General features: G+C 32.5%; 2 protein-coding genes and 1 pseudogene across 2 annotated transcripts; all 3 read left to right on the top strand.

The window, feature by feature from the left end:
- The first annotated feature begins 478 nt into the window (after positions 1–478).
- LOC120149092 lies at positions 479–9,323 on the top strand (annotated as a pseudogene).
- Positions 9,324–11,238: 1,915 nt separating this feature from the next.
- On the top strand, positions 11,239–13,004 carry LOC120149094 (mitotic spindle checkpoint protein MAD2). Its single transcript, XM_039161989.1, has 7 exons — positions 11,239–11,472; positions 11,575–11,590; positions 11,672–11,801; positions 11,896–12,016; positions 12,119–12,222; positions 12,648–12,769; positions 12,844–13,004. The coding sequence occupies exons 3-7, from the start codon at positions 11,738–11,740 to the stop codon at positions 12,898–12,900; spliced, it is 468 nt and encodes a 155-aa protein (XP_039017920.1). The 5' UTR covers positions 11,239–11,472; positions 11,575–11,590; positions 11,672–11,737; the 3' UTR covers positions 12,901–13,004.
- Positions 13,005–20,324: 7,320 nt separating this feature from the next.
- On the top strand, positions 20,325–22,675 carry LOC120149093 (ribosome-binding factor PSRP1, chloroplastic-like). Its single transcript, XM_039161988.1, is given in 6 exon segments — positions 20,325–20,663; positions 21,252–21,273; positions 21,276–21,394; positions 21,496–21,783; positions 22,138–22,246; positions 22,332–22,675. Coding segments are annotated over 6 exon segments (951 nt in total). The 5' UTR covers positions 20,325–20,363; the 3' UTR covers positions 22,445–22,675.
- The last annotated feature ends 715 nt before the right edge of the window (positions 22,676–23,390 follow it).

Raw genomic sequence — 23,390 nt, 5'->3', positions numbered from 1 at the left:
ATAATAAATTTATTGTTACCAATATGAATTGAAGTTACGTCAATATTTTATAGTATTAGTAAAATGTATGATTAAATTTATTTAAAATGAAAGAATAATGGAAGAAATAAATTATAATAAGTTGAGAGGGATTAAATTGGAAAAAAGTATTTTAGAAAATTGAAATTAAAATTACATAAATATTGTATAATGAATTGGGAGTGTGTGGTTTAAATTGATAAAAAATATTTAAAATAAAAGATAATTGAAGAAATAAAGAAATTAAGGATTATGTTGTATAATTATTAAATTTATCTTTTTGATTTTTTAAATAGATAAATTCAAACTCATAAATTAAAATTAAAATTTAAGTTAATATAAATAACTCAATTCGAATAATTTAAAATTAAAAATATGAAAATTTTTAAAATCAAATTTTACTCTTAATTAATATTAAATCAAATTTAGATTATAATTGATGACAGGTGTAACCTAATTTATTTTCGCGAGTAAAGCTCCGGTGTAATGATCTAAACCCTTCAGAGCAGCAACTCCGCCGTTGAATTGCGAAGGTACCGAAATGCACCCTTTTAATCTTATACCGATTAATTTTCCCATCGTCGTTCTTCAGTCTCTTATTTCTACCTTTTTTTAACTGTTCTTGCTTTGTCCAATCACAATCCCTGGCCTTTTCTTTTTCTTTAATGCTACATTTTTAAATTTGAAAACCATTTTTTCTATCTGTTTTTTTCTTCTTGTTTTGTTGAAATTTGTGTTAGTTTCTACTGGAATCAGAAACTGCATTACTCTGATCTTGCCTTTGTTTTTTCTGTTGAAATTCAGAATTGTTGAGAGAATTGCAGCAAGGTAAAACCCAAAACTCCCATAGCTTCATTTTAACTAGTTCATCATTTATTCTATAATATTTCATTATTCTTGTATAATTTGCTTCTCTTCTACTCCATACCTATCGATATTAGTATAGTAATTGAAAGAAGAAATAAAAAAAATTAAAAGGTCGGGTACCCTTGAAATCCCCCCTTTCTTTCTCGTTTCAAATTATGCATTTAAAGACAGATTTTAATGTCATTTTTAAATAAAATGGAGCTAACTTTCCATTTTGAACACAAAACAAGGGAAATATTTTTATTATAGTAATAATCAACATGTAGTCTGTTTACGGAGAAACAGTGAAGGAGTTAATTTGTACTGTTTTCTATTTATTACTACAACTGTTATTTTGTGGTAAAATCAGAAAACTGTTGGTGGATTTTAAAACTTATCGTCACAACAAGTGATTGCTCTTTATTCTTTGTATGCTCGAATCAAACTTGTACAGGCTACTTATTTCTGTACATACTGTCTCTGTATGACCGGTTGAGACACTCATCAGTTCTGGTCCAACATTATCGTCTCTATATGTTTTTGCACTCACTCATTTGGTTGACTTTCGTCTTCTAATTTCCCAACAATTTCTGCTCGTCATATGATTCACGTGTAAACTAACTTAAAGTTACTATTTTGGATATTTTAGGATTAATGTTGCGGATAGAATTTAATCTGCTCTGCGCTTGCATGTACATGCTGTTTACTTTGGGACTCGATAACCTCAAAAATGATTGCTCCAATATAAACATAGACTTTACCGCTTTGTTAATTTATGGTCATTGTTAAACATAGTCATCTTCCACTCCGGTTGCAGGGCTTGGTATATGTTCATGGTGATGATGTCTTTCTATACATGGGAATTGAATGCACTGCATTGTAAAGACTTTCTTGGGCACTTGTCCAACTGAAGGATTCTAAGTTGAGTAAGTTAGGTTTAGCATCTCAGTGTAAAATATGGATGGAATATTTTGGTTGGAAGAATACAATGGGAAGCCACTTACTTCTGTCAGTTTGAAAAGAAAGGCCAAATCAAAGGAGCCGGAGTTTATTGGGTGGGGATCAAAGCCACTAATTGAATTTCTTGATTCCATTGGTAAAGACACCACCGAAAAAATCTCTCAACGTGATGTTAGTGATATTATAGGCAAATATATCAATGACAATAACCTTATTAACCCAACAAAAAAGAAGAGAGTAATTTGTGATGAAAAGCTTTATTATCTTTTTGGAAGAAAAACAATAGGCCGAAACAAAGTCTATGATCTGCTTGAAACACACTATGCGGAAAACCTAGATGCATGGGATGATGACTTCTTTTTTAGCTCAGGAGAGGAGAATCTGGGTGAAGAACAGAAAAGTTTGAGCCTGGAGAAAAAAACTTACCAGAAGAAAAGGGTTTTTGAAACACCAAAAATGGCTTTGCTGCAATAATACCAGAGAATATTAAACTCGTTTACTTGAAAAAGAGTTTAGTTCTAGATCTATTGAAAGATTTGAAAGCTTCGAAGCTAAGTGGTAGATAGCTTTGTGAGGATCAAATCAGACCCCAAAAGTTTCCTTCAGAAAAATTCTCATCAGCTCGTGCTAGTTAAAGGTAAATAGCATTCTTCATATTTTTATCATCACACTTGGTGATACTAATCTTGATCTGTGATGATTGTATAATTGATGCTGAGATAATACATTTTTCTTAATAGCCCAAGTAACTAGTCATTGAGCTCATTCATTCAATTATTGTTAATTCCTTTGCCATTATTATATGCAGAATTGGTTTTCTGTTATATCTTATGCTGATTATGCAGTATGTTCTCGTCTATTTTAAATAGTTAATCCATGGTATCAGCTTTCTTTGTTGTCTAGGGATGAAGAATGACTCTGGCAATGATGTAAATACAGATACTGTTCTCCAGGTTTCAAATTTTGTGAAAGATGTTAAAATTTCCATGCTTTCAGATGATGATTTCTCTCAGGTAAACAATGTTGGTTATAGATTCTATCGGTTAGAGATCCCTAAATAGTAGGCTGTTAGTTTTAGTTTTCTAAATTTTAAATTTGAAATAATTTGTTAGAGTTATCTGTTGCAGAGACCTATAAGTAAGAATAGTCTTTACTTTGTAAAAGTAGTGAAAGAGAATAAAATTCAAAAATCAGTTTAGTTTCTCTAAAACTCACATGGTATCAGTCTAGGATTACCGTTCCTATTTCTCTCCGATGGCTCCATCCTCTTGCTCGGAAATTAATTCCGGCAGCGACAGTCATCATAGCAGCGATGTCCTTGCTGTTTCTTCCCCAATAGAAGCTTCTGCTATGCTCACCCATTCTGCCACTTCCAGAAAACAAAAATCCGGTAAGCCGTGGTGTGATCATTGTCGCCAGGTGGGCCATCTAAAGGAGAATAAAATTCAAAAACAGTTTAGTTTCTCTAAAACTCACAAACAGCATATGCAACAATTTTTTTATTTCATCAAAACAGCTAAGAATTTTGACATATTTCAATGTAAAGCTGAACTTTCTAGTTTTCCATTAAATTTCTATTTTCGGTGTAATTCATCTGGATTTTTTAATGTTTTGATGAATGTTGCCTAATCCTTTTTTACTCAAACTGAAACATAATTTAAAATATTGTAGATATGTAGATAGTTCCCTTTTGAAGAAAGCACTAAATATTGTGGAGGTAAAAGTGCAATGCAGTAACGATTCACTTATGTGTGTGTGTATATTATGTATCACTATGCCTATGGGATACATAATAGCAGAAATGTATAGGCTGGCTTCTTTAGTAACTGCTGATGCTAGTAACATCAATGAACTGACATGTCAACTGATTTCTTTTCCTGGTCCAAAACAAATTAAACTGTGCCTTGGTGATATTTAGATCTTAGATAGCTCACTATTTTCTTTTCATTCTTATCTGAGGTTCTTTGAGGATAATCTCTTTTATATTTAGAGCGTATGGGCTTTACTGCCTTAGATGTTACAAAAAAGCATAGTTGAAGTTGTGGTGTATTAGGATTGGTATAGCAACCACATATGGTGACAAGATCTTAGTTTGTTTTCATAGGTGGCTGCTGTCTATACTGTAATAGAGATCAGGATGCATGTGAGTGTCTTAGTGTTTTTGTTTGCTTTTTGCAGGAAGAATGTGAGGATTTACACCAGAGGATAAAAAAGGGCTTGCTGAAGAGGCCAACTGTTGTAAGCTCTTGTACATTTTGCATAATCCATAATTACATTCTAGTGGAGGAAGGAGATTGGTTTTTCCTGGATGCTCCTGCATCATTCTTCCTAGGTTTAAAAAAAAAAAGAACAGTTGCAAAAGTTTTGACTGCATCTAGCTCACTCATAAAGGTCATCTAGGGTCTTAAAAGTTTTCTCCATTCATCAACACTTCTCATCTATGGTGGGGACGATCATTCTTCAAATCAATCTTTTCAATAATGATAGAAATAGCAAATTGATCAATCATAACTTTCAACCAAGACTTCTCCATCGCACTTGTTTTTCACGTGTTCGGTGGTGTGGATGATTTGGAACAAATTTCTGAATTTCTGGAAGATTAAGTCTGTTTTGCATTTTAATGCAAAACAATTCCTACTTGCTTGGGCTGAGTTGAAGTCTTCTTCTACAATTTGGTCTTTTATTCCTGGGGCAGTTATGTGGACTACTTGGAAAGTAAGGAATCTCATTGTGTTTGAAGGGGGAAAGCTGGATTTGGCTGAATATTTCTTCCTAGCAAGGTTTAGACTAGCTTCTTGGTTCCTTGCTAAGTACAAAGAGGTGTCTATTCCCAAGGATTCTCTTATTTCAGACCCTTCATTAGGGGATTTGTGCTCTCTTTATCCTAATCGGCTTGTATCTATATTTCCTTGGTCTCCTCCTCCTCAAGGTTTTGTAAAGTTAAATGTTGATGCAGCTACTACAAGAGATTGGACGAAGAGTGGGATAGGAGGTGTTCTAAAGGACTCCTCGGGTTCGACTTTAAGTTCTTTCAAGGAATCTGCCGGTCCGGGAGCTCCAACTTTTATGGAATTAAAAGCTATTCAAAAAGGTCTAATGTTCTATGCGAATTTACGAGACAGGAAGGGTCGTCTGATTATTGAAAGCGACAGCAAAGTTGCGGTAGACTTGATTAAGAAAGAGGATCTAGTTCCTGATGTTTATGCGTTTTTGATCAAAGATATTGTTCATAGGCTTAATGTTTTAGAAGGTGTTGTAAGATGGGTTAATAGGTCAGCCAATCTAGAGGCTGATGCCTTAGCTAAAGAAGGAATTGGCTGATTCTATTCTAGTCTTATATTTCGGGTGTTTTATGGTTGTTTCAAGTTATTTGGTTGGTGGGGTGTATGATGGTTGTATCTTATGTAATTTTATGGTTAAATAAAATCCTAAGGCGCTCTTTTCCTCCTTCCACTGATTAAGGAGTTCATATAAACTCCATTAATCAAGAAGGGGGTTTTTAACGAGGCCTGAATTTCTTATAAAAAAAACCAAGACTTCTCCATGAGAATATGATCCCAGTCCGTACTAACATCACAAGAGGCATGATCATCAAGGTGAGGCCACTCTTTAAAGAATGCTTCCATCTCTTGGAATTGACATTGAATATGGAAATAGTAACACTTCTTTTCAGGGCTTTGACTAGGATCCTGCTTACTACTCAAGAAGCATCTATTATAATACCTGATTTGGTCTTATCATCATTGCTTTTGATCTTCCTAATTAATTCACCTTTAGAGATCTCATGGGTCATACTGAACATGTCATACTGAGCTCTAACTTCTTCAAAACCCTTAAATTGAACACTCATTGTCTTTAGTACTGAGCTCGTTGGCTAAATGCATCTACCACAATGCTAGATTCCTCTTCACCTTCAGTTGTTGTTGTCAAGACATTATGAACAACCAAGGACTCTCCTTTATTTGGATGTACGCCTTCAGTTTCTTCTGGATAATCGTGATAAACATGTTTTAATAGAAAACCAGCACCTCCAACATTAATTCCACCCTCATTTGGTTCAGTTATCTAACTTATCTTACAAATATCAGATTCATCAGTAAGACTACCTTCCGATATGTCAAACTGGCTGTGGGCACTTTCCGGAGTCTTCATCTAGTCTCCCACTTGCTCCTGTCGCAGCCAATCATAAACTGCATGCGACAATTCTTCAACTACATGGCGTAGCACAGCCAATTCTGTTTCTTGATACTGATTTCCTCTGCATTGAGCTCTAATGCATCCAACAATGGCTTAAAATTAAACCTTACGTTTTTACTTTAAACCGTAGGATCTATAGAGGCTCTGATTATCAAATTCAATGTGGTTAAGAGGGAAAAATGAAGATGGAACTTTGGAAAACTTAAGGTTATACTAGTTTCTGTGTAGTAATTCAAGAAAATAATAACAATGATGATTCCTAATAACCCTCTAGTATAGTATTTATAATAAAACAATCACTAAAGGCACTTTTTACTTTCTACTGTAATACACCAAGAGTCCTATCCTAATCACATAACTATTTAAAAGAACACAAAAGATAAGAGTGAAAAAGACCGATAATAAAGAAATTAATCCTAAAAATAAAATAATTAAATTAATATTGGATGCTCCTTTATCAATAACACTGACCATTAAACTGGCTGTATATGAGTAGCTTAATATAAGATATTGAATTATAAAGTGCATATTTAGTGAAAATTCTCTATTTGTCATGTTTAGTTACTGCTTCATGATTTATATCAGTTTCTTTTATGTATTTTTCACTGTCTTTCGGTCCCTATTTTACCAATTGACTTTGCTTTGTTGCTTTTTTAGTTTTTAAGCTCATCATCTTTTTTTTTCTTTTTTAACTTTTACAAATATCAAAATTATTTTGAACTGCTGATAGGCGGAACTTGAAGCGAAGGCTCGAATTTTGCATGCAGATATAACCGAGCATGTATGTATTCTCATTCACACCGTTTTTAACTATTAGAGAACAATGAGATCATCTATTCTCTTGTTATTGGTGTTTTGTAGTGTCAATTGATGGCCAAGTTTCTTTGCTATTGTTTACTTGTTCCTTGGGCGATGTTTGATAATTTGAAAAATTATATGCTTACTTTTGTAAGAAATTTGTGTTCTGAATTTGTACTAAAAAGTGTTTTGAAAGTTAAAACTTGAGTTGATAATTACATTGAAAAAAAAGGAGAAAGCATAAGATTGTACAATTAAATAATAAGAATTTAGTTACAATTGTTATGCATGAAAAGTAGGGTTTAACTAATTAAGCATTTTTTAACACTTATCCATGGAAAACCTTCCATTGGGTTTTTAAAATACGTAATCAAACATGTTGAATTTCATCAAATGGTTGAATTAAAGGTGACAAAAATATCTAAATTATTGAAAGTCTTAAAGTTGCTACCTTAATTGTTGTATTAAAGCAATGTTTTTACCATATGTTTTCTAGGTACTTGTGTTGGGGATCTAGATTCTAATTTTTGATGGCACTTTTTCTTGAGAAGGCTTATGATGACTTTAAGCACAGTAGTCGAATTCTTATTTTTTTCCTTCTTTTATGTATTTTTTTCCCAGTGGCTTGCAGCAGAACTTACCTTGTTACCGAAGCTCATTGATCGTGCCAATGAAAAGGGTTGGCGCAGAGAATATCCTTTTTGAATATCTGTTGATTACATACCGAGACACACATGCTTTGACTGATTATAAAGCTCAATAGTTGCATTTTAGGAATTATGAACAAATAGATGAAAATGCAATAATAGAATGTTAATAATTTTGGTACTCGACCAAGTTTTCTCAACATATGTTCTTGAAGGGGCCAAAATGCTAAAGCTATAATCATAAACGTAAAATTATGTTAAGTTTGCTTGAAATGGTCAATTGCTGATTTACTGGCAGCTCTACTTGTACTTCAAAAGATTACCGGTAGCCCTACTGTGTTCGTTATGGAAGTTCTTCCATGTACATTGGACAGATGTGGGGCTTACACATTCGCCTTATTTTTGCTTCTAATTTCATCATTTTGTATTTTAATGTAACGGAATTATGCATGGTGCTTGCTTATATCTTGGTTTTAACGGGTTACTTTTGCCTTCATGCCTCTGAAACCAATATCTGAGTAACCATGTTGGTATTGGGAATGAAACATTTCCATTAAGGTTTATCGACTTCTTAACTTGTTTCAGCTCTTACGATGTTCGAGTATATGGAGAGAATACAGCTGCTTCAGACTCCAGATGAACAGGAACGACTACTGCGTGAGGTTCCAAATGTTATTGCAGAGGAAGTAGAACCAGAAGCTGCACCACAAGACGTTAAACATGAAGACTATATCTCACAGAAATTGAAAGAATCTGAAACAGCACCACAAGCTGTTAAACATGAAAACAATAACTCACAGAAATCGGCTGCCAGGGCAACTTCGGAAGTTCCTACTGATTCAGCTTCTGTCGAGAAATTGTCAATATTGACACCTTTAAAAGCAGGTTCTGGTAAATCAACTTCTTTCATTTTTCCTGGAGTTCTTTTAGTCTAATCATGTATACTCAATGCCTTTGTCTATTCGCTTTAAATGTGTACCTTTTCTTCCATTTTTGCAGTGACCGAGTCTTCCTCGGTAATTACTAAAGGCAATACGGGTATGTGTAACATTCGATAAATTAGATGTTTTGTGGTCAATCTTTCTTCAATTTGTTCATTCCATTACCCAAATGAAGGGTTACGGAAATGTGTATGATTCGTCACGAACTTTGGGTGTTCGTATTTTGTGCTGTCGACGAATATACCAAGAATGTGTCCATAAGATGGCAAAAAATCATCTTATTGCACTTTTCTGAGATTTCTTGTATGGAGTTACTCTTTAAAACGAGACGATAGTAGAAGGTTTGATGTTTTGCATATTTTCCATCTCAATCATCTGGGTTCTTTATTCCACTTGTTGCAGTTCCTTTGCATGATGTTCCGGAACAGCTAATCCGACCAAGCCATGGTGATGTCGAGAGCATGCGGGTTGTGAATGTACCAGAAGAAAACAGTACCATAGTCGAACAAAACTTTTTAAAAATCTTAGATACCACTCAAGTGATCGATTTGAGTGACGACGATGACGATGATGAACACGTGGATTCAAACAAAGTCGAGCCACAGGATGATGATGTTGGAAGCTTGATGTGGCATTATGAAGATCCTCAGGGAGATATACAGGGCCCTTTCTCTCTCATATCACTGAAAACATGGATGGATGCCGACTACTTTCCGATTGGTTTTAGGGTTTGGAAGACGGGTCAAAGCCGAAACAGTGCAGTATTGTTGACCGACATAGTTCGTCGAATGTTTCGGATTTAGAAATGGTTGAATATTATTGTAAATGGACAAGGATATCGGATGACCTTGTAACTGGCTGGTAATTTTGAAGATGAAATTGCGGCTAACTAAAATAAGTAACAGTCTCTTCAGTTTCCTGTCTGTATTATCATAGCACGGTTGTTCTGGAATGTTGGTAATGGCCATTTCAGGTTTTTCTCCACTGCATACCCTTTCACGTAGGCTGGCCTGTCTAATAAACTGAGATACTTGAAAATAAAACTTTTAAAGAAATATTAATTTAAAATAATTTATTTTAAAAAATAATATTGTTATTCATAAATTATAATAAAATTATTGCACTCTCTCTCTATATATCTAATTTAATATATATTTAAAATTCGCCTCAATTTTTATTTTTTATTGAGTAAATACATTAATACTACAAGTAATATGGATTTGTTTAAAAAAGAAAAAAGCAGATAGAACTTTAAGGTATATTATATATTTTATAAAAGGAATTTTGTGTATAAATTTTATATGTTTTTTTTCTAATAGTGTGATGATTACAATATATTATTTATTTAGAATTTGTTATTTTATCGATAATGTACATATATCATGCATATCTAATTGCTTGAATCCGAATTTTCTAAGAAAATAATATTTATTTGTATCACCAATATCACTTAATAGACTTTAAAAATGATTTTAAACAAAAAATAAATAAGCAAATAAGTAGTTAACTCTTAATAATGATATATTCGATAAAATATTATCGTACTTATGTTAAGTAATTATCCTACGTGGCCATAGACCTGATAAACTTGACTCGAACCCGAGTATTCGAACCGATTTACTTGATTCAATATCGGATATTAATCCGAATATGATAATCAAATTTGATATGATACCCAATCCAAACCATATCCGATCCAAAATTTAGTGAAACCAAAACAGCCCGAATCAAAATTAATATGAACCGAAAGTAACTCGAACCGAAAGAAATTTGAGTCGAATTTTAACCCGATCCGAAAGAAACTTGAACCGAATTTAACCCGAACGGAAATTAACCTGTACCGAAAGTAAGAATTTTATTGTAAGATTGAAAATAGTAACAAATAAAGTTTACTTATCTTACTTGTAATAAAAATAATATAAAGTTTACTTCTTATTGTAAGATTGAAAATAATAACAAATAAAGTTTATTTATCTTAGTTATAATTAAAATATTACATTTATAATAAAAATAATAGTAAACAACTAAAACAAAGGAAATAATATTAGATTTGTAATAAAAATAATATAAATTTACTTATGTTACAACTAAAACTTAACAAATAAAGTTATTTATTATTTTTAAAATTTAATAAAAGTATTAAATTTATAATTGGAAATAAAATTTTTAATAAAAAATTATTTCTTTATCAAATAGATAAGCTTTTCATACAAGATCAATATAGAATTTTGATAACAAACTCTGGCACTCATTATAGAATCGTATTTGTGTCAAATTATCGGTATAATTCAAAATATTGAATAATTAAGAATTGAAATTTGACCTAAATAATAATATTAACAAACAAGAAGACATATTTTTTACAAGAATATATCAATAATTTATATATATACTTGATTAGACTCATAACCAATTCAACTCAAATTGACTTAATCTAAATGTTAACCCAAACCGAAAATCATCCAATCCAATATTGACCCGACCCAAAAATCAACCGATCTGATATTGATCCAAACAAAAAAATAATCGATCCGATAATCACTTGACCTGAAAATTGACCCGACTTGATACCCGAACCAACCTGATTTATCGTACACCCAAACTAGATATGAATCAAATCCAATACAATCTAAACAAAATTAAACCAAATATAAACTAAACCCGAAATAATTCGTTATAAACCCGTTTGCGACCTCTACGTGGCCACACGATTCGCTCATTCTAAACTATTTTTTGAAAAAGAAAAAAAAAAGCGGACCCACTTTTTTGACCGTTAAAGGCACAATTTAAAATCATAGTTTCGGCTCCAAGACGGACAACAAGAAACGAGCCGCCCGTTACTCTTCTTTTTTTCCCACTTTTGATTGTCATTCTCAAATTTCTAGAAATTTAATCTTCCCTATTCTTCTTCCTCTAACCTAATCCCTAATTTTCTACTCTATTACTCCCCCAAACTCTTCCATACACTTAAAATTTTGATTGTAGGAAGCGGATGGCGTCAAGATCAGTTGCCAAAGATATCATCACTCTTCGCGGCTCAGCGGCAATCGTGAGCGAGTTTTTTGGTACATTTGATTTCTCAAACCATTTCTTTCTTCGCAATCCACCTTTGTTTGGGTTTTTTTTGGGTTGTTGACAAATTTGGCCCAACTTTCATTTTTTTCCAGGTTATGCTGCGAATAGGTAAAGATGAATCGATGAATACTTCTGGGTTTCTTCTTAATGAGTTTTTAGGGTTTAGGGTTTAATTAACTAAATTTTTAGTATCTTTACAATCGAGCGGTTTACCCTGAGGAAAGCTTCGCGAAAGTGAAGAAATATGGACTTCCGATGTTGCTTACTCAAGATGAAGGGGTGAAATCCTTCATTTCCAATTTAACAGCCCAGCTTTCTGGTATAATATCTGCCTTGCCTTTGGGTACCTTGTTGGTTGCTTATTAATCAAATTTTTTTTCAAATTTTTGAAAATGAAATTGTTTTGAAAAAAGAATGGCTGGAAGCTGGGAAGCTACAGAGAGTGGTATTGGTTATCATGAGTAAGGCCACCAATGAGGTGTTGGAAAGGTGGAATTTTAGCATTGAGACAGATAGTGAAGTTGTTGAAAAAGGGTAAACTTTTTTACTTGATAGATTCATTTGATCAGTGTATGGTATTTGTTTAAAATCTGAGAAATCTGGGTGGTCTTTGATTTTCTTTTTCTTTTTTTGCAGTGTGTCAAGAGAAAAGAGTGACAAAGAAATCATGAGAGAAATACAGGCAATCATGAGACAGATTGCTTCGAGTATCACTTACTTGCCATGCCTTGATGAACCATGTAAGACAAACATCGAAATTAAATCCTATTTTTACCCAGATTTAGTAACAAGGGTTGGATATGGATACATTCAATTTTTACAAAGTTTCATGTCAAGTGCTGGACATGGCTGGCTACTTCGAGCAAAATGAAAAGTACGAGTCATCATCTTCCCCAATAGGGTGGTGTTTGGTTTGTGTTAGGGGCAAATTTTTAAAATTTTAGGGGGGTGAAAACGTATTATCAATAGAAAATATAAAATATGTGATAATTTGAAATTGGGGCCGGCAACTGCCCCAGTCCCCTTTTGGTCCGTCCGTGGTGGGAGTTCCTTGTTAGTTTAAATATTAGTCAAATAATACATTTCTCTTCCGTATTTAGATTTAAATACGTAGTATATCTTTGCCCCTCCCGATGTTTGATCTTATTTCCGTGACTATTTACAGGTGTGTTTGATGTATTGGCGTACACTGATAAAGATGTTGCAGTGCCGTTCACTTGGATAGAGAGCGACCCCAAGTTGATTGCAAATCCCCAGATGGTGAAGTTGCATTCATTTGATACCAAGGTAAAAAAAAATGTTGCAAAAACCAGAAGCTATTGAAAAGTGAGGTTTAGTAATAATTGCTATGGTTGATGCAGATACACAAGGTGGACACTCTCGTATCGTACAAGAATGATGAATGGGACGAGCAGTAGTGTGTGTGATTTTGCAAGTTTGGAACTTTTCTTCTGAAAAATCTGTGAATCTTCTATTCACTTACTACCGAATTATTTTGGTTTTGAATGCAACCTTTTTACCGGAAATGAAGAAGTTGGGACTTTTTAGTGGGCGGTCTTTTATTTATTATTGAAAATCGAAATGTTATTATTTCTTATTGATGTTTACTTTGAATACGGATTTATTAGACTAATCCAAATAGATAATCAAAATAATTGTTCATACATCAATTAGAATTCTTAAAACAAAATTACAATATGCAATCCCAACATGTCTCCTACCATGGCCATTTTAAAATTTTAGCACTATAAGATATATATTTTTATTAATATATGGTGAGTATAAAGTAATATTTATTCGAAAGATTTTTAATCATTTGACAATTAATGCTCAAACACTCTCACAATGATATTTGAACCCGAAATCTCTAGGAGAAACAATCATACCCTCAACCAATTGAAATCGTTTGTTTCATACCACTCTTAATTAGATCATCTTTTGAAATATGTAGATCTTACATTACCATAGGTGATATAACATTATCGAACCAAATTCATGAGGATTGATTTGTTTGAATGAAAGGCTTAATTATAAAAGAAGTGATTAAATTATATCACTTTTTTAAAATAGGTGTCTAATTTTTTTTTGAATCATTCAGTTGTTTAATGTTACAAACGTTATCGCTTTAGGTGCTCGGGCTGTAACAACTGTTAAATTTCACCTTTGAGTAACATGTGTCATGTTCTCGTATTATAAAAATTTATTTAAAATAATATATATATATATATATATATATATATATATAAAATCCAAAAATTTTGAAAAACACAAAAAAGACCTTAAAGCTTTAAAAATTCCAATTTCAGTCCCTAAATCCTTATCGACCATCATCGTTTGACGTTGATCAGACCTCCACCAGAACCTCCACCCTACGACAAGCCAAACTCGACCATAAACATTGCATCTCCGATGAAGGAAATGGTAAAATTATGACCCAAAACTGCGTCTTTGGTGAACTCAAACCCCAAAATTAACGACAACCATACTGGAGGATAATTTGAAGTTAATAGAAGAGGGTAGAAATTGGCTTACAATCTTGCATGTTGAATCTTGACAAGATTTTCTTCAAGTAATTTTTTTATGAAAGTCAAATCTTCCTATTACTTCTGTCTAGGTGAATTTGCATCCCTAGAATCTTATTTGTTGATCCCAAGTCATTCATTTCAAATTCCCTAGCCAGTTGTGCCTTCAATTCTTCAATATGATCTTTGTTGGGTCCTACAACCAACATGTCATCCACATACAACAACAATATAACAAAATCATTATCACCAAACCTCTTGAAATAAGCACAAGGGTCTGAATTAAGTTTATTGTATCCAAGGCACATAATGAAGGAATCAAATATCTTATACCAATACCTCGGCGCCTGCTTTAGACCGTACATAGATTTATTCAACCTGCAAACCAAGTTCTTCTTTCTTTTTCTTCAAAACCTTCAGGCAGGAGCATGTAAATTTCTTCTTCAAGATTTTCATGAAGAAAAGTTATTTTAACATGTAAGTTCAATGTAGCACACATTGCCAAGACTACTCGAACTGTTGTTAGTCGAACCACAAGAGAAAATATTTAATTAAAATCAAAACCTTCTTTTTGATCATATCCTTTGACCACCAGTCTTGCACGATACCTCTGAACTTGATCGTTACAATTTCGCTTGATTTGAAGACTCATTTGTTACCAATTGGCTTCATTCCTTATAGAAATGACATAAGGTCTCATGTATTATTTTTATGAAGGGTTTCAATTTCTTCTTGCATCACCATCATCCACAGTGAAGCATCTGAGCTGTTTATTGCCTCCTGGAATATTGATGTCTCATTGTCCTCTGTTAAAAGGCAGTATGCAATATTTCCTTCTATAACATAATCTGAGTGCCAATTGAGACGTCTTCTCACACGGTCTGATTGACGAGTTGTTGGAGCTTCAGAACTCTCTGGTTCTTGTTCATCATGTGCTGGTTCTGCTTCAGAAGAATCTCCTTGTTCAACCTCATTTTCTACATGTATATGTGTAGTCTCTAACTTTCAGCGCTACCATCTTCTTCTTTTCTTTGTAGTTTATCTTCTACAAAGATAACATCCCTGCTAATGATCACTTTACGAGCAGTGAGATCCCACAAGCGATACTCTTTACTCCATCAGCATACCCCAAGAATGTGCATTTCCTGGAGCTAATGATCACTTTGCGAGCAGTGGGATCCAACAATCCGTAGAATAATAAATTTTTCTTCAGGCCTTTCACATGTCGCACATCTCGAACAACTTTAATTGTTTCATCATACATCTTCAATTTTTATGGATCCCACGCCAACGAACTCTAAGGCATGATTATTGCAACTATACGCAAATCCTCCTGAGACAGGTTCATAATGATGAAATCATTCTCTACTTGAGGTCATGTGATATGTTGCTCCTGAATCAATGAGTCATATATCTGCAAATCTTTTTCTACCTTCCACGATGGTTGACGCTTCACAACATATAACATCTCCATCATCTGAAGTGTTTGTGATATTGCCTTGTGGATTGAGGTTTTTACCTAAACTCCAATAATCATTCTTCAAGTGACCCTTCTTTCCACAGTTGTAGCACTTTAAATTCTTCTTGCTTCTCGACTTTGATCTACCATATTTGTGATTGCTGCTTTGGCCACGTTCTGTTGATCTCTATCTCATTGTTGTCAATGCTTCTGCTTGTTATAGATTTACTTGTCAGTCTTCCTCGTTCTTGCACCGATTTTCTTCTTGTAGAACAATAGCTGCAACGTCATCGAACACTAGATTGTGACATTACTGTTTGTCAAGTTGATGATGAGTTGGTCATACGAATCAAGTAGACTTTAAAGTAGAAGTTCAACACGTTCTTGTTCTCCTATTGTACATCTTAAGGATGTAAGCTGAGAAAATAAAGTGTTTAGTTTGTTTAAGTGTTCTGTCACTGAAGTAGATTCTGGCATCCAGAGAGTGTACAATTTCCTCTTAAGGAAAATTTTATTGTGCAACGATGTGGTCTCGTACAGTTTGGTGAGATGATCTCATATCTCCTTAGCTGTATTCTTCTCCTCAATGCTTGACAATACTTCATCTACTAATGCTAGATGAAGGTTTGTCATAGCATTCCCGTCTATCTCGTTCCATTTGCTGTCATCTGTGAAATCCATCGGTCTTTCATTGATAGCCGCTAGACAACCGTCTTTCCTCAGGATGGCCTTCATCTTCAATTTTCACAATGAGAAATTTCTCCCACTGAACTTTTCAATATCAAATTTCGTTGCCATAGCTTCTATTACAGATAGCTCCCACTATTTCACTATCGTGAATAGTTCTCTGAAACCTTCAAAGAATTGATAATACCTTCTTACTTTATTATTGGAGGATCCACCTTTTGATGGCAACCACAAAGACAATAAGTAAATATTACACACTCTAATATGGCTTGATACCAATTATTGCGGAATACGACTATCGGATAGAGCAAAATCGCAACTGATAATTTGATAAAATAAAGATGAAGGTAAAGAAGACACAAATTTTATGTGAAAACCCCCTAAATAATATAGGGTAAAAACCACAGGCAAAGATAGAAGAATTTCACTATGAGAAAATAGGAATTACAACTTCTCTCGATCTAATAAGGAGAAAACAATGACAATTCTCTCTTGATAAAAAGGAGAAAACAACTCTCAAGAAAACTCTCTAAATTCTCTAGTATTGGGAGAAAGCTAGAATGATTTGGGATGGTTTTGAAGCTAAATGAGTTAGGGTGTTTATAGTTGAAGCTTAAGGACTAATCTTGTAAATACCTAAAGTGTAGGGACTAAATTTGCAATTTTCCTATGCCAAAAATTCAACAAAATCAGCTCCACCGAATTGCAACTACCTTAATTTGAGAATTGTAGCTGTCTTAATTTGACTCTTAACATACTCAAACACTCCCACAATGATATTTAAATCTGAAATCTCTAGGAGAAACAATAATTCCCTCAACCAATTGAAATCATTTCTTTCATACCACTCTTATTAGATCATCTTTTAAAATATGATGATATTTGGGATCTTACATTACCATAGGTAATATAACATTATCGAACCAAATTCATGAGGATTGATTTGCTTTGAATGAAAGACTTAATTATAAAAGAAGTGATTAAATTATATCACTTTTTTAAAATAGGTGTCTAATTTTTTGTGTGGAATCATTCAGGTGTTTAACGTTACAAACGTTACCGCTTTAGGTGCTCGGGCTGTAACAACTGTTAAATTTCACCGTTGAGTGACATGTGTCATGTTCTGGTAATTATAAAATAATATATATATATATATATATATATATATATATATATATATTAAAAATCCAAATATTTTGAAAAACATAAAAAAGACCTTAAATCTTTAAAAACTCTAATTTCAGTCCCTAAATCCTTGTTGACCATCATCGTTTGATGTTGATCGAACCTTCACTAGAACCTTAACCCTACGATAAGCCAAACTCGACCATAAACATTGCATCTCCGATGAAGGAAATGGTAAAATTGTGACCCAAAATCGAGTCTTCGGTGAACTCAAACCCCCCCAAATTCACGACATCCAACTGATCCAACGACTCATACGATGACAAGGGAATGGCGATCGATCAGGGAAATGAAAATGGTGGCGTCGACGATGATGACTGTGATCGGCAAGGGAGGTTAGGGCTAAGGTTAGATATTTGAGATTTTTAGGGATATGATTTTTTTTATAATTTTAGAAAAATATGTTTTTATAAATATAATAATTTTTTTTAAAAAAATCAAAATTACTAGAGCATGACACATGTCACTTAACATAATTTTTTAATAGTCGTTATGTCTCGAAGACTTAAAGTAACAACGTTTGTAATCTTAAGCACCTGGATAATTCCAAAAAAAGTTTTACACCTATTTAAAAAAATAATATAATTTAGACACTTATTTAATCATTAATGAAATCAATATACATGTTTTTTTTAAATGGTGAAATATTATTCGATGTATTCTTCCTACAATATCACCAATATTACATGATGCCTCCTAATGTTAGCTTTACATATCATATCTGAGTCGCAAATTTTCTCAAATTTTGGCCCCCGACCCCTATTCCATCATATGTTGAATTCTTAAATTCAATATAAAAAACCAAAATTCCTTAATTATTAATTTAAACATTAAATTTATTTAAAATGATATATAAAATTATTTTTAACGTGTTAAAAATAAAATAAAAAATAAAAAAATTGTATATCCATTTATTTAAAATAATATTAATATTTAAATTTTTAGATTCATGATTATTGATTCTCATCGTTGTTATAATTTTTTAAACTTAAAAGAAACATTTTTGTCGAAAAAGTAAAGAGAAACATTCTTGTTTTCCACACCTCTAAAATATAATTTATTTGTGATTAAATTTATTATCACTTCATTTATAATCATTATTAAATAAATTTCATATAATATAACTTTTGCAAAAGTATTTTATTTTCATTTTTTTTCACATGCACATAATTTAAGAAGATTTAACAAGCTTAATGCCAAACAATATGAAAAGGAAAGGATCAGATATGTATCTAAAAAGACAAAAGAAATACTATGTCTAATTAAATAAATGGTCCCATTTTACATTATCCATTCCACCTTTGTCCTTGTTTAATGTAATTGTCTCAAAAGGATAAAATTCCATGCAAGTATTTTTTTAGTTCATAGATTTGTATATATATATATATAATATTATTTTTAATAACAAAATTTCTGGACCAATTAAAATGTGTCACATTTTAAAGTTTAAATATGTCACGGGTTCGAATCCTAGCGATTACGAATAGAGTAAACTGGTTTGAAGGGTCACCATCGCTTCTGCAGTACCCAATCCAAAATAGTCGATCAATATATCATAAACATGTGTTTATACCAAAAAATGAAGATATTTAATTAATACAAATTATATTACCATTGATTAAGTTAATTTTTTGACAAAATACATAAGTATATTACCATTAATTAAATAAATTAAATTGTTTTTCTTTAATTAAATTAAGAACTTTAATTATTGCAAATCACATGTTATTCATTCAAGAACAACATGACATTGTTATTCAAATTTTAACCTTATTACCGGTAAGCACGTGACATTGTTATTCAAATTTTACATTTTAAGGAAAAAAAGTAAAATAGATCAATAATCATTGAATTATATTAAAATAATTTTTAATTATTAGAATTTAAAAAAAATGAAAAATAATATTAAATTTATCAAGTTACTATAAAATAGTCATTAAATTCCATTAAATTAATATAAAATAATTATTAAATTTTATTAAATTGTTATAAAATATTTTTAAAATTTACTAAAACTTATCAATTACTTATAACATAAAATAATTATTTTATAACATTTTCATAAATTTAATAATACTTTTAAAAAATTTAATAATTGAAAATATTAATTTAACATAGTCTAATAATCTACTTTACCCTTAAAAATGTAGTACTATATATATTGATAACTTACATATTTAATTATCTAACTATTTTCACAGTTTTATTTTTATCATTTATTTTTTTTTTAAATGTAGGCAAAATTATGTTTTCATTATGTTTTGGTCACTCGTAGTTAAAAAATAAACAAAAACTATTAACATAATGTTTTTTATTTTTTTTCAATAATGATATGACATGATATTACCTTATGGTGACACATTAACATCACAATTAATTTTTTAGTAAATTATGCGTTTTCTATCTGAACTATCAATTTGATCTGTTTTAGTATCCAAACTTTTAATTTTTTAAAATCCCACCTAAAGTTTAGTTTTTGTTTCATTTTAGTGCCTCAGTTATTAAAAACTTTAGTTTTTATTTCATTTTAGTACCCCATTCAAAATTAACATTAAGTTTTGCAAAAATTAAAAGTTTGGTAGTAAAACGTACTAAAACTGATATTTTAAATACTAAATGTTTTAAGTTTTAACAACGGTTACTAAAATGAAATGAAAACTAAATGTTATGTATGATTTTTTTAAAATAAAAGTTTAGATACTAAAATTGACTAAAACTGGTAGTTAGGTACTAAATATATAGTTTATCCTTAATTTTTAACGAAAATGACCAAAATAAAATTAAAATGAAACTTTATGTATAATTCAAAAAAATAATTGGATAACTAAAACATAATCTTCTAAATAGTTGGGAGACTAAATAAGTAGTTTCCTATTTTTTTTATAAATTAATGGGTAAATATCTAGCCAATGCCGTGTGACGTGTTCTTATCAATAGACCACAAGTCATTCATATATTTCCCCCCTACTTTCCTGTACTTTCTTCCAAATTTCCATTCCATCCAAAACCCAGTCTGTTCTTAACAAAAATGGCGACCACTCTGTTAGCTTCATCTCAAACAAGCTTTCACCACCCAATCTCAGTCTCAGACTCATCATTTTCATGTCCTTCTTCTTCTTCTTCAGCTTCGTCATCAGTTTCTCTCTTCAATCTCACAAAGCCTCGAATCCCTTCTTTCAAGTCCAGTTTCTTGAACCCAATTGGGAACAATTTCAAGTACATTGAATTGGAACCCAGAAAAAGGAGCATCGGTTCACTAACAGTTCGAATGGCATGGGACGGTCCACTTTCTTCTGTTAAACTAATCATACAGGGCAGAAATCTTGAGGTAATTTTTCTCTTGTTATCTAGTTTGTTTAGGGAAAAAGAAGATCTACTTTAAGTCTTTTATTTACTCAATTGTGAGATTTCTCTGATTTTTTTTTTGTAACCCTTTATTGTTTTATTGATAATGCTTCTTTTTCACATTTTACTTGAAGCATGTGAAAGACCAAGTGTGATTTTAATTATGATACCCGTGGTTTGGCATATATTGCTTTTGCTTATGGTACCAGCAAGAGACGATCTAAATTTTGTGGTGGGGTGCGAATTTAAGAACTTATATTAAAAGTTTAGGGATCCGAAATTACAAAATTCCAGCTTGCGAAATTAGTAATCAGTAGAAAATACCTACACTGTATGAAAATTTGAAATTTTCAGCAAGCGCCTCTCGGTCCATCCCTGATACCAGCTGCCTTTGAATTAGGTGATTTTGTAATTGTTTTTGGTTGTGATACTATCTGTTGTTGATCTGAATGGTTTTTAATTTTTTATTATAGGATCCACGTTACAATAGTCCTCTAATTGCTGTGAAAATGGTGGGAAAGTTTCGAGATGGTCTTGTTTGCTGTAATGAACTTCTTTTCATGGAATGCAGTTAACAGATACAGTTAAGCAGCATATGAGGAGAAGGTTGGTAAGGCAGTTCAGAAGCATAGTCATCTCGTGAGAGAAGTCGATGTTAGATTGTCTGTTCGAGGCGGAGAATTCGGGAAAGGTCCCAGGATTCGAAGATGCGAGGTACTTTCTGAAATCGAGATATTTGTTACTTGTGGCCATGTTTGCTTTTAGAATTTTAGACACTTATCCTACTTCTTGCTCTTATGGGTTTTTGTTCGAAGGTAACTTTGTTTACAAAGAAGCATGGAGTGGTTCGAGCAGAAGAAGATGCTGAGACGGTTTACGGGAGTATAGATTTGGTGTCCTCGATTCTACAAAGAAAGTTGAGGAAGATTAAGGAGAAAGAATCAGACCATGGCCGCCACATGAAAGGCTTCAATAGATCAAAAGTCAGAGAGCCAGTAGCAGTAGTAGTAGATGACGACATAGAGGCGGATACTGAGCAATTAGCAGTAGATGATGATGTCGAGGCAGTTCCCGAGCAGGAGGATGATAGCTTTATAGATGAGGTTCATTTCATCAAATTTTAATCTACTGGTTTGTTTATGGTATTAGTTTTATTGAAGATATTTTTGTGTTTTCCTCTCGATGCTTGGCTGCATGACATGATTGCAAGGGGCTTTTAAATTTTTCCTTCTTTTGAGTTCAACTGACATTAATGAGTTTCGTGTTCGTGTCCTGATTGGTCTTGCAATTTGTATTCAAGAAGATCCGGAGTAATATGTATGATGATTATCATTAGAAATTTGCATCGAGAAAGATGATCAAATAAATTGATCCTGTTCTCAAAGTGCTTTGTCGGTTGATTTCGGCAATTGTTTTCTTTTTCCTCAATTAATGCAACTACATTGCAAATGTTTCAGATCGTTCGTACAAAATACTTTGAAATGCCACCACTGACCGTCTCTGAAGCAGTGGAGCAGCTCGAAAATGTTGATCACGACTTCTATGCTTTCCGCAATGAAGAAACCAGTATGATGTTTTCTGTACCCAACTCATGTCTTCAAGACTGGTTTTATGATCTAATAAAAAGTATTCTGTTATGTGCTTGGCTCAGGTGAGATTAATATTCTGTACAAAAGGAAAGAGGGAGGATATGGACTTATTATACCTAAAGGAGACGGTAAGACCGAGAAATTAGAGCCGTTGGTAGCCGAATCTGCGAATTAACACTCTTTCATGGAATAAGTTCTCATTTTGTTAGACAAAGATATCAACATCTGTAGATTTTCATGGCAACACTACAGATGAAGATCAATCAAAGCATGCATGTAGAGAGAGTACAAGGTTTAAGATTAGGCGAAGACACCTTCAATTGCCTTATGTATCGGAATATATGAGAAAAGACATTGCATCATTACCATGCAATCTGTATAACATTGCATATATCTTAATTTGCTCAATTTTCACACTTTTGATAAGTTGGATTTAACCTGCCTTTTTCTGCCTGGGTATTTGCTTTAGTTATGCAATTTGTCAGTGTACCTAACCGGGTCTAAAGTCTAAATTATACATCTTTTCCATTTAGGTGCCTAAACTAACTTTTTTTATGGTTAATATAGGTCTTAACGTCTACTACGGTCGAGGTACTTAAAATGGTAAAATTCATGAAGTTTAGATACCTAAATGAGAAAAATGTATATTTTATGTACTTTTTATATTATGTCACACCCCAAAATATTGGGATTAAAGTAAATTAATTTGAGGACTAAATTGCGAGTTTTTGAAATAATATGTTATTATTTAAGTTCCCAAGAGAGTTTAGGGACTTAAACACCGATTTTGACCCATCTCCCTTGGCTGGTAAAATAAAATAAAATCAAAATTTTGTGATTAATAGGAAGTAGGAACCCGTGCCATTTAAAAACATTACCAAAAGCCTTGCCATCAAGCCTAGGCCATTATAGTTGATTGTTATTAAAAATATTTCTTGTTTCTGACTTAGATCAGTTTATGTCATAGCTTCTCGTCCTGTTTCAAACCATTTTACTCGTGTGAACCAAACTTATTAGAAAGGCTTTAGGAAACCCAAAACGCTGCCCCTCATCGTTACCCACCTTGCTAGTAAACCCCAACTCCTTTTACCCCGAGTATCCCGTCTTCGTCGTAAAATTGT

The sequence above is a fragment of the Hibiscus syriacus genome, unplaced genomic scaffold (assembly GCF_006381635.1).
Source record: "Hibiscus syriacus cultivar Baekdansim isolate YM2019G1 unplaced genomic scaffold, ASM638163v2 tig00110988_pilon, whole genome shotgun sequence".
Classification (NCBI taxonomy): Eukaryota; Viridiplantae; Streptophyta; class Magnoliopsida; order Malvales; family Malvaceae; genus Hibiscus; species Hibiscus syriacus.
Note: the sequence above shows the minus strand (reverse complement) of the source record. Positions and strands in the feature narration are given on the sequence as shown.

Coding starts and splice junctions, on each gene's coding strand:
- LOC120149094 (XM_039161989.1), top strand. CDS start 11,738: ATGTTGCTTACTCAAGATGAAGGGGTGAAATCCTTCATTTCCAATTTA. Junction 12,017..12,118: donor AGTGAAGTTGTTGAAAAAGG/GTAAACTTTTTT, acceptor CTTTTTTTGCAG/TGTGTCAAGAGAAAAGAGTG. Junction 12,770..12,843: donor TGCATTCATTTGATACCAAG/GTAAAAAAAAAT, acceptor TGGTTGATGCAG/ATACACAAGGTGGACACTCT.